Source organism: Symphalangus syndactylus, chromosome 17 (assembly GCF_028878055.3).
Source record: "Symphalangus syndactylus isolate Jambi chromosome 17, NHGRI_mSymSyn1-v2.1_pri, whole genome shotgun sequence".
NCBI classification, from domain to species: domain Eukaryota; kingdom Metazoa; phylum Chordata; class Mammalia; order Primates; family Hylobatidae; genus Symphalangus; species Symphalangus syndactylus.
The window spans coordinates 13,520,445-13,531,663 of record NC_072439.2 but is presented as its reverse complement, the minus strand read 5'-3'; the positions used below and the strand labels follow the sequence as shown (position 1 = coordinate 13,531,663).

The following is an 11,219-nucleotide window of genomic DNA, read 5'->3' as shown; positions in this document are numbered from 1 at the left end:
GACAGGGTTTCACCAGGTTGGCCGGGTTGGTCTCGAACTCCTGACCTCAGGTGATCTGCCCACCTCGGCCTCCCAAAGTGCTGGGATTACAGTCATGAGCCACCATGCCTGGCCCAATTTGTTTTTTAAAGCTTAAGGTTTTTTGTTTTTTTTTAATAAGAGCCTTTGAATCATTAAATGGAAAGTCACGATCGGTCCTCACAAAGAGTCACCTAAAAACCAAGTACAGTGTGGGGAAGAGAGTGGCTTTCGGCGCTGGCTGAAGGCTCTGACACAAATGCCGGGGAGGCTGGGGAGTGGTGCAGTGGTGGGGGCTGGTTAAGGGTTGTCGGCCACTAGACAGTGGCTCTTTCCTGGCTTGGGTGGGTGATTAAGTGAGCGGAAATCCTTCTGTGAGGACAGATGAGCGACAGAAGAGCCCCGTGAGCCGCCCCCCAGGAAACTGCACTTCCTGTCGGCCTTTTCCTGCCCCCGCTTCCCCTCCCCAGGCCCAGCGTGGTGGGGAGATGAGCTTCTAAAACTCCCTTTCTAGGTCGGGCACAGCAGCCCACCTCTCTAATCCCAGCACTTTTGGAGGTTGAAGTGGGAGGATTGCTCGAGCCCAGAAATTCGAGACCAGCCTGGGCAATGTAGTGAGACCCCATTTCTAAAAAAAACAAAAAAACATTTGGCCAGGCGCGGTGGCTCATGCCTGTAATCCCAGCACTTTGGGGGGCCAAGGCCGGCAGGTCACCTGAGGTGAGGGGTTCAAGATCAGCCTGGCCAACACGGTGAAACACTGTCTCTACTAAAAATATAAAAATTAGCTGGGCGTGGTGGTGCACACCTGTAATCCCAGCTACTCAGGAGGTTGAGGCAGGAAAATCACTTGAACCCGAGAAGCGGAGGTTGCAGTGAGCCAAGATTGCGCCACTGCACTCCAGCCTGGGCGACGGAGCTGGACGCCATCTCAACACAAACAAACAAATAAATAAATAAATATTAGCTGGGCGTGGTGGTGCACGCCTGCTGTCCCAGCTACTCAGGAGGCTGAGGCAGGAGGATCACGTGAGCCCAGGCGTTCGAGGTTGCAGTGAGCTCCAGTCGCCCCACTGCACTCCAGCCTGGGCCACAGAGCGAGACCCTGTCTCTAAATACATAAAAAATAAAATCCCCACCGGGCACGGTGGCTCACGCCTGTAATCCCAGCACTTTGGGAGGCTGAGGTGGGAGGATCACCTGAGGTCAAGAGTTCAAGACCAGCCTGGCCAACATGGTGAAACCCTGTTTCTACTAAAAATACAAAAATTAGCCAGATGTGATGGTGGGCACCTGTAATCCCAGCTACTTGGAAGGCTGAGGCAGGAGAATCACTTGAACCCGGGAGACAGAGGTTGCAGTGAGCCAAGATGATGCCACTGCACTCCAGCCTGGGCGACAGAGTGAAAGTGTGTCTCAAAAAAAAAAAAGGGGGGGGGTTGAGGGGCCCAAACTGAGCCCCTCACCCCATCGGCAGCAGAGCGGGACGAGGCGCCTTCCCCGCACACCTCGAGGTTTTCCTTCTAGAAGGTGTGGAGGAGCCTCAGGCTGACGCAGGTGACGTCCTGAGCCCCAAGAAGTGCCTGGAGTCCCTGGCCGCCCTCCGTCATGCCAGGTGGTTTCAGGTCAGGGGGGCAGGGGTGGAGCAGGGGGAGAGGGTTGACTCTGAGGAACGTAGCTCAGAGGCACCAGCCCAACCCGGCGCGGCCGCCTCAGCCCCGTGGGCTCCCAGCGCAGACTGGGACGCCTGCCATCAGCTTCCTGGCCGAGCGCTGACTTGACAACCAACGCTGGCTCCTGGCTGATGGGGTCGGGAAATGTGGAAGGAGTGGGTGCTGCCCTGGGGGTGGGGACGCTGCTGTCTCGTGGCCACTCAACAGCCTGGTGGCACCGGGCCCCTGTGGAAGTGGACTGTTTCCACCCGCCACCTTCGAGGCCGGCCGGGCTCCCTATTATCCTCCCTGGGGTTCACGCTCACGACACAGCCCGGCGCCTTGCCGTGTGGCCACGTGAGCCCCTGAAAGCTAACCATGTGCTTCTCCCCCGAAGGCTCGAGCCAGCGGCCTGCAGCCATGCGTGATCGTCATCAGGGTCCTGAGGGACCTCTGCCGGCGCGTGCCCACCTGGGGGGCCCTGCCAGCCTGGGTAAGGCAGTGCCTGGTGGCCCGGCCCTCCACTGGGACCCCTAAGGGCCTCCATGGCCCTGACAGGCCCAGGCTGAGAGACAAACCCTTCCCCGCGAAGGAGCCGGCGGGAGACCTGGTACTCGAGAGAGGGCGTGGGAGTCCCTGACGTCCCTTGCGGGGGACAGCCTCATTTGACTGACTGCCATTATTCAAAACCCAGAACCTCACATGCAAATGGGGCACTGGCCAGAGAAATGTGAGGTGTCTGCCCGACTTCGTGGCACCAGGGCACAGGGGCCCAGGCAGAGGGGTGGACGCCGGACTCCCCATCCTGGCTGCACACCGGCCTCTGGGTGACCCAGCCCAGACCCGCCTGCTCTGGATGGGAGACCCCCTGTGGCTCTACCACCACCCCCCAGCCCACCCTGGTAGAAAGGGGAGGGAAGAGAAGAAACAGAACCTCCGCCCACCACAAGGTTCACAGAGCAGGCCCCATGCCCGTGCTCCCCACGGAGACCCCGGGAACCCACCCAGTCCCCACACCTTCTCCACCAGCCGCAAGCCAGCCAGCCACACCCGGCCTCCCTCCGCCCTGCGGGCGTCCCCATCTCATGCTGGCGTGGTGTCCCGCATCCCGCGCTGGAGTGGTGTCTTGCCTGTGGTCCCTCCCACTGGGCCTGTGTGCCTCATCCACACTCACCCACTGCCCAGTGTCCAGAATGCAGCATGGTACAGAGGCGTTTGTTAGTTTTGTTTTGTTTTGTTTGGTAGAGATTCTCTTTTTTACTTTTATTTATTTATGTATTTTTTTGAGATGGAGTCTCGCTCTGTCGCCCAGGCTGGAGTGCAGTGGCGCGATCTCGGCTCACTGCAAGCTCCGCCTCCTGGGTCACGCCATTCTCCTGCCTCAGCCTCTCCGAGTAGCTGGGACTACAGGCGCCCGCCACCATGCCCAGCTAATGTTTTTTTGTATTTTTAGTAGAGACGGGGTTTCACCGTGGTCTCGATCTCCTGACCTCATGATCCGCCCACCTCGGCCTCCCAAAGTGCTGAGATTACAAGCGTGAGCCACTGCACCCAGCCTACTTTTATTTTTTTAATCATTTTTTTGAGACAGAGTCTCCCTCTTGTTGCCCAGGCTGGAGTACAATGGTGCGATCTTAGCTCACTGCAACTTCTGCCTCCTGGGTTCAAGCGATTCTCTTGCCTCAGCCTCCCGAGTAGCTGGGATTACAGGCACGCACCACCACGCCTGGCTAATTTTTGTATTTTTAGTGGAGATGGGGTTTCGCCATGTTGGCCAGGATGGTCTTGAACTCCTGACCTCAAGTGATCTGCCTGCCTCAGCCTCCCAAAGTGCTGGGATTACAGGCGTGAGCCACCACGCTGGGCCTTTCACACCCATTGTTTAGGGGAAACGTCCTTTCCACTCCTGGGAGGAGGTCACAGCAGCCTCCATGCTGGGTGACCGGCGTGCGGCTGTCCTGACATGGAGAAAGCCTGTGTTCCCTGAGACCTGTTTTCCTGCTGTGACTGTAGAGGCACCCACACAGTGCTGTGGGAGGCCAGCATTGCCCCTGTCCCCTTGTGCCCTCGGGAACTGGCCACACGGGGACGCGGTGGGATAGGGTGGCTCCTTCCCCTCAGCTGAGGTGGGCCCCACGTGGCAGACGGTGCACATGACACTGGCATGTGATGTTACCGTGGACCAGCCAGGGAAACTGAGGCTCAGAGGGGTGAAGAAACCAGCCAGTATGGGAGGCTGAGGCAGAAGAATCGCTTGAACCCGGGAAGCGGAGGTTGCAGTGAGCTGAGATCGTGCCACTGCACTCCAGCCTGGGCAATAGAGCGAGACTCTGCTCTCAGAAAAGAAAAGAAAGAAACCAGCCCACGGCAGTGCCAGGAGGTGGCAGAGCCCTGCCACGGGCCGCCCTCCTTGGCGGAAGTTCAGTGGGTGGCGGGAGTTAAGAGAAAGAGCTGAGGGGGGCCCCCTGTCCCAGGGACCCCAGGACCTCCCGGGCAGGCAGGGGCTGCCGCGCCCCCAAAAACAGCAACCACTCTTCTGTCCCCGCCAGGCCATGGAGCTGCTGGTGGAGAAGGCTGTGAGCAGTGCGGCTGGGCCCCTGGGCCCTGGGGACGCGATCAGGCGAGTCCTGGAGTGCGTGGCCACAGGGACGCTCTTGACAGGTCAGTCGCTGGGCCGGAGGGCCCAGGAGGTGGGCAGCAAATCGCAGAGACCAGGTCCCATGGCCATGGTACAGAGAGCTGGGGTCACAGACACAGAGGGAGTGTCCAGCCCAGGCAGGAGAGCGGCCTACAACACACACACGCTCCCAGCAGGAAGGCAGACAGGGCTGCGGCCGTGGAGGACACCACCCTGCACGCAGGGCAGACATGCAGGTCCCCGAAGGGAGGGCTCAGCCCCCACCCAGGAGACAACAGTTATGTTCTCTGGTGGCCACGCCCACCGGCAGCGGCACAGAGCCACCCCGGCACAGAGCCACTCTGGTACAAATCCACCCTGGTGCCTGTCCTCCAAAGATTATCCAGAGGGAACAGCCAGGAGCTCAGATGACAGGGGGTGCAGAGCTGCCCAGCAAAGTGCATTCTACACCAGCAGAGGGAAGAGAACGTGCCAGGACACACTCGTGTGAGAGGGTGGCGGTCAGATACGGAAAAGGGTGTTTTGAGTCATTTTTAGTGACATAGGATGATACCAAGTGAAAAGGGAGCATAAAGCTTTGGGCCCATTGCCTGAGCCATTATGTAAAGCACACGTGTAAGCACGCACATGCACAGGCACACACATGGACATGAGTGCACATACAAGCACACACGGATGTACTTGCACACAGGCACATGGGCACACATGCACGCACATGCATGGGCACACAAGGACATGAGTGCACATACAGGCACATACATGGATGTACTTGCACATACGGGCACACCAGCACACACACGCACGGGCACACACAGACATGAGTGCATGCATGGACACACAGACATGTATGCACACATGGGCATATACACAGGCATGAGTGCACACACAGGCACACACAGACATGCACGCACACAGGCACATGCATGCATACACACGGGCACACATGGACATGAGTGCACATGCAGGCACACGGATATGCTTGCACACAGACACACATGCATACACATGCACGGGCAACACACTGACATGAGTGCACACGGGCACACACATGGACATGCATGCACAGACAGGCACACATGCACACACACACGGGCACACAGTGCACGCATGGACACACAGACATGGGTGCATGCACGAGCACACACAGACATAAGTGCACACGGGCACACATGCACACACAGGCACACATGCACATACACCCATGGGCACACACGTGCACACATGGACATGCACGTGCACATGGGCACACATGGACACACACATCAGCATACATGTGCATATGCATGGGTGCACACAGGCATGCACACACACACAAAACCCAGGAGGTGCTGGCAGCCCAACCGGCTTTGAGGGGCCGAGAGGACTCCCCCATGAGTCCGGGTGAGACCCTGATCCTGCTGAGAGAGGCGTGAGGGTCAGAGGTGCCGCAGCTGCAAGTATAGCCCCATGCACGGGCCCCTGATGCCCCACGGTGTCGAGGGACAGCCCTGTCACCGTCTTTCACGAGGGCATTCTCGCCTTCTTTGCTGTTCCCACTCCCCGTCACAAAGACGGGCCCGGGCTCCAGGATCCCTGCGAGAGAGACCAGACAGACGCCCTCGAGCCCATGACCCTCCAAGAGCGGGAAGACGTGACCGCCAGTGCCCAGGTAGGAGGGCCAAGTCCACGGCAGGGGTGACACCCAGGCCCCAGCTCCGGCTTGCAGCTGTGCAGTGTTACCCGAAATGGCCCGAGTTCCCCCTTCTCTCCCTCCCACTGAGATGTACAGAAACAGGAGGGCGGCCTGTGGGTGGCAGGACCGCGCACGGGGACAGGGCCAGCCTGGCGTGGTGGCGTGGGGCCAGCAGCTCAGAGCCAAGGCCACCACCATAACGACGCCCAGACCTCAGGTCTCACTGGCAGGGACTGTCCTCCCCCACACCGCTGACCATGGTCTTAGAAGCCCAGCCGTGGCCGACAGCTCGGCCTGCGCAGCCCTCACCTGTGGTTACCTTGTTTGCAAATTTGTTTATAAGAAAAATCTCCTAGCAGCACAAAAACCAAACCGCATCGGGTCTGACGTTTCTGAATTTTGCCTTGAATGGGATCAGTGGAATGGCTTGCAGTGCAGGATGTGGGGTCCCTCCAGTGAGGCGGAAAGAGCTGGTGGTCAGTGGAGTGGGGGGCCTCCTGGGACAGTCCTTGTGGTTAGCCGGCACCAAGCGAAAATTCCTCAGGCCCTGCGGTGACCCAAGCTCCGCAGTCATAAGAAGCAGTGTTGGCCAGGCCAGGTGGCTCACGCCTGTAATCCCAGCACTTTGGGATGCCGAGGCGGGCGGATCACAAGACCAGCCTGGCCAACATGGTGAAACCCCATCTCTACTAAAAATACAAAATTAGCTGGGCATGGTGGCACACGCCTGTAATCTCAGCTACTTGGGAGGCTGAGGCAGGAGAATCACTTGAACCCGGGAGGTGGAGGTTGCAATGAGCTGAGATTGCGCCACTGCACTCCAGCCTGGGCGACAGAGTGAGACTCTGTCTCAAAAAAGAAAGCAGCGGAGGGGGGTGTATCTCGAGGGACACAGGATAGGCCTGGCCCATCTGCTGGTGGCCACAGACCCCAGCCCCTCTGTGTCCCCAGCACTCAGGGAGCAGGGCGGGCGGGGATCCTCACAGGCTGTGTGTGCCCCGCAGCACGCCCTGCGAATGGTGGCCTTCTGGCAGACCCACAAGGTCCTGGGCATGGATCTCCTGCCGCCCAGACACCGGCTGGGAGCCCGCTTCCGGAAGAGGCAGCGAGGACCTGGCGAGGCAGAGGAGGGCGCAGGGGAGAAGAAGCGGGGCTGGCGGGGCGGAGAGGGGCTCATGTGAGCCGCCTGCCTCCCCCACCTGCAGGCCTTCACATCCTTGCACTCCTGGACGTGTGTGCGCTGACCAATGGCTGCTTCATCCCCGACGTTGGACAACGGTCATTTCCTTTTGAGTAATGCTCTGTAGGTTTCTTTTAAAACACCTGCGCTTCAGGCCGGGCGCCGTGGCTCATGCCTTTAATCCCAGCACTTTGGGAGGCTGAGTTGCTTGAGCCTGAGAGTTCAAGGCCAGTCTAGACAACAGAGTGAGACCGCCATCTCTCCAAAATATTTTCAAAAATAAGCTTGGCGTGGTTGGTGGCCAGGTGCGGTGATTCACGCCTGTAATCCCAGCACTTTGAGAGGCCGAGGTGGGCAGATCACCTGAGGTGAGGAGTTCGAGACCGGCCTCGCCAACATGGTGAAACCCTGTCTCTAGTAAAAAAACACAACAATTAGCTTGGCGTGGTGGCGTGCACCTGTATTCCCAGCCACTTGAGAGGCTGAGTCTGGAGCCTTGTGGCCAGGAGGGCAGTGAGCTGTGATTGCACCATGGCACTCCAGCTTGGGCAACAGAAGACCTTGTCACTTAAAAGAATTTTTTTTTTTAACATTTGTGCTTAAACTGTTAGAGAAATGACACCATCCAGCCCTGGGAGTGGCACCCCCTCCTCGAGGGCCCCATCCCCCACAGCCAGGGAGGCCAGCAGTATAGCAAGCCGATTCCAAACTCGGGGGCGTCTTGCTGGCTCTAAACTCACCTTGTGGTGCAGGAAGGGGTTTTAAAATACTTCCTTGGCCGGGCGCGGTGGCTCATGCTTGTAATCCCAGCACTTTGGGAGGCCGAGGCGGGCGGATCACGAGGTCAGGAGATCGAGACCACGGTGAAACCCCGTCTCTACTAAAAATACCAAAAATTAGGCCGGGCGCGGTGGCTCAAGCCTGTAATCCCAGCACTTTGGGAGGCCGAGGCGGGCGGATCACGAGGTCAGGAGATCGAGACCATCCTGGCTAACACGGTGAAACCCTGTCTCTACTAAAAATACAAAAAATTAGCCGGGCGTGTTGGCGGGCGCCTGTAGTCCCAGCTCCTCGGGAGGCTGAGGCAGGAGAATGGCCTGAACCCGGGAGGCGGAGCTTGCAGTGAGCCGAGATCGCGCCACTGCACTCCAGCCTGGGTGACACAGCAAGACTCCGTCTCAAAAAAAAAAAAAAAAAAAAAAAAAAAAAAAAAAAAAAAAAAAAAAAAATAAAAAAATAAAAATACCAAAAATTAGCCGGGCGTGGTGGCGGGTGCCTGTAGTCCCAGCTACTCGGGAGGCTGAGGCAGGAGAATGGCGTGAACCCGGGAGGCGGAGCTTGCAGTGAGCCGAGATCACACCACTGCACTCCAGCCTGGGCGACAGAGCGAGACTCCGTCTCAAAAAAAAAAAAAAAAAACTTCCTTTGGGCTGGGCGTGGTGGCTCACACCTATAATCCCAGCACTTTGGGAGACCAAGCTTGGTGGATCACTTGAGCCGAGGAGTTTGAGATCAGTCTGGGCAATATGGTGACATCCCATCTCTACAAAAAATTAGCCAGATGTGGTGGCCCAAGCCTGTAGTCCCAGCTACTCGGGAGGCTGAGGCAGGAGAATCCCTTGAGCCCAGGAGGTTGAGGCTGCAGTGAGCCGAGACTGCGCTACTGAACTCCAGCCTGGGTTACAGAGCAAGACCCTGTCTCAAACAAACAAACAAAAACTTTCTTTGGATGCCTCTGCGGCATGGGTTTGAAATCATGTGGGTAGGCCCTGTTCTGGGGCCCCACAACGTGTGCGGGACAAGCCCAGGGGAGCTCCCAGCCGGCATCCCCACGCCCCCAGCCCAGCCTGCTCCAAACAGACCCCCCACCCATCTCCACAGCCAGGACATCAGCAGGGCCTGAGCCAGGCTCGTCCCCTGTGGGGAAGGCCACAGAGCCAGGTGGACACAGCTGATGGGCGATGAGGATCCTGGCTGGGCCTCCCCTGGGAACAGCTGTGCCCGACAGTCAGACCTGGAGCCCAGAGGCACCCCCATCCCCTCACCGAGCCCTGTACCACTGAGTGCCTTTCACAGAGAAAACCCACTCTGCCATGTGTCACTGAGGCCTGGATTTTAGCTTTCATCCTTCCTCCCTCCCTCCCTGATGTAGGCCTTGGCTGGCCCTGAGGAAGGGGGTCCCCAGATCCCCCCGTGTGGGAGCAGGGCCCGGGACCTGTGCCTGGGGGACCCGGGAGGTGCTGCCATCCTGCGGATGCTGGCCGTGGTGGGCAGGTGCCTCCTGGCACTGATGGATGTGGGGGCACCCCCTTTTGAGCCCCCACGCCAACCTGTTCAAACCTTCCGCTTTGTCAGTTTTTTTTCTTTGGCCAGCTGCCCAATGGCATTGAATGAGAAAAGTCCACCTTTGGGCAGATGTGATCTCCAGCCACTGGCTCAGTTTTGTTTCTCTGTGTTTGAAGGACAGCCTGTGTGTGGCTCTGTCTGAATGTCTTTGTAGAGCTACCTGGAAACTGGGAGGCGGGGGGAATAAAGGAAATAATTTGTCTTTTATGTGAGCTGTGCCATCCTTCCCACAGGGTGCAGGTGACCCCAAATGCTGGGCTCTTCACCTCCTTCTCAGGGTCCCGGGGGGGGGTCTCCCAGAAACCCTGCAGCCCAAATGTGGACTGGGAGGGGCCCAAGGGGCTGGCACTGCTCAGTGGCTGCTCCCCAAGGCGTGAGCATCCTCAGGCTGTCCCCTCACAAGGGTCCCCTGGGAACACAGACACACCGGCTAAGAATCACTCATCTCAACGCCTCCCATAACCCAGCTCTCTGCCTCATCCTAGAGACACACAGTGAGATGAGGGTTCCCCTGGCCCCATCCTAGAGACACACAGTGAGATGCTCTGGAGGCTCCCCGAGGGCTTCCTGGAGGAGGAGGCAACTATGCTGAGTTTGGGAGAGATGCCTGTGCCCACAGAGTGCTTCCCCCGCCAAGTTCCCAAACCCTCAGAAGGCGGGCGGAGGGTGTTCAGATGCTGAGACCTGGTCACAGTGGAAGAGTTTCATGACAGCTTCCATCCCATAGGGCTTCCCTGGCAGTGTTTGGCGGGGCAGTCGGGGAGCAGAGTGGGGAGGAGGCAGATGCAGGGTGGGGGCGGCGGGACAGGAGTGGCAGGGGCTGGGTGTGGAGGGACCGCTGTTTCAGGCCCAGGCCAAAGGAGGGGGGTGGGAAGCCACCAAGGGGTCCACTTCTAGCAGGGTTTATCTGTCAGCAACAGGAATTGCTGGTTAAGCCTCCCTGGAGGGCAGTCTGCCTCTAGGCCACCGTCCTCCTCCACCTCACACCCTCTTTCCTGTTTTCCACTCTATTCCAAATTTCTTGGGAACTTCACCTCCCTTCCTACACACTGCGTCCACACACAGCCCCTCTCTCCGTCAGCATCACGGCAGCAGCACCGCCATTTGCCCAGGGCCCAAGATGACAGCCACCACAACCAGGGAGCCCTCCTGGATTCCTCTGTGCTCCCGACCAATCCATGAGGATACCTTGTCAATTCCAGTTCCACTTTTTTTTTTTTTTGAGACAGGGTCTCACTCCGTCTCCCAGGCTGGAGTGCAGCAGCTCGATCTCAGCTCACTGCAACCTTGCCTCCTGGGTTCCAGCGATTCTCCCACCTCAGCCACCCGAGTAGCTGGGACTACAGACCTGCATCACCACGCCCAGCTAACTTTTTGTATTTTTAGTAGAGACGGGGTTTCACCATGTTGGCCAGGCTGGTCTCAAACTCCTGACCTCAGGTGATCTGCCCGCCTCAGCCTCCCAAAGTGCTGGGATTACAGGCATGAGCCACCGCGCCTGGCCTATTCCTTGCCTTTAAACCATGCATGTCTGAAACAATTTGGTTATCTGTCTTCCCCTTGAGAATGTGAACTCTCTGCCTGTCAGGAAGCCTGTCACCACCAACTGGATCACCACTGTATTCCCAGATCTCTGGCAGGCCAGGTGGATGCGAGCAACGGAGTCAACCTCAGTGCTTGGAGCCACGCTCTGACACCAAAAGACGTGTCTCT

The 11,219-nt window shown here is 58.3% G+C and overlaps 1 protein-coding gene across 9 annotated transcripts in view; it reads left to right on the top strand.

The window, feature by feature from the left end:
- ZFR2 (zinc finger RNA binding protein 2) overlaps window positions 1-11,156 on the top strand; it is a 71,308-nt gene extending 60,152 nt beyond the window's left edge. For 6 of the 9 annotated variants that reach the window (XM_055250419.2, XM_055250416.2, XM_063620705.1 and 3 more), the window contains 5 exons: window positions 1,546-1,643; window positions 2,068-2,163; window positions 4,220-4,331; window positions 5,859-5,956; window positions 6,985-8,059. In XM_055250419.2, the coding sequence (XP_055106394.1) occupies window positions 1,546-1,643; window positions 2,068-2,163; window positions 4,220-4,331; window positions 5,859-5,956; window positions 6,985-7,161 (581 nt within the window). In that variant the 3' untranslated portion in view covers window positions 7,162-8,059. Of the gene's footprint in view, window positions 1-1,545; window positions 1,644-2,067; window positions 2,164-4,219; window positions 4,332-5,858; window positions 5,957-6,984; window positions 8,060-11,135 lie in introns of those variants that run through there. The other 3 variants (XR_010116526.1, XM_055250418.2, XR_010116527.1) reach the window with 3 other exon arrangements.
- The last annotated feature ends 63 nt before the right edge of the window (window positions 11,157-11,219 follow it).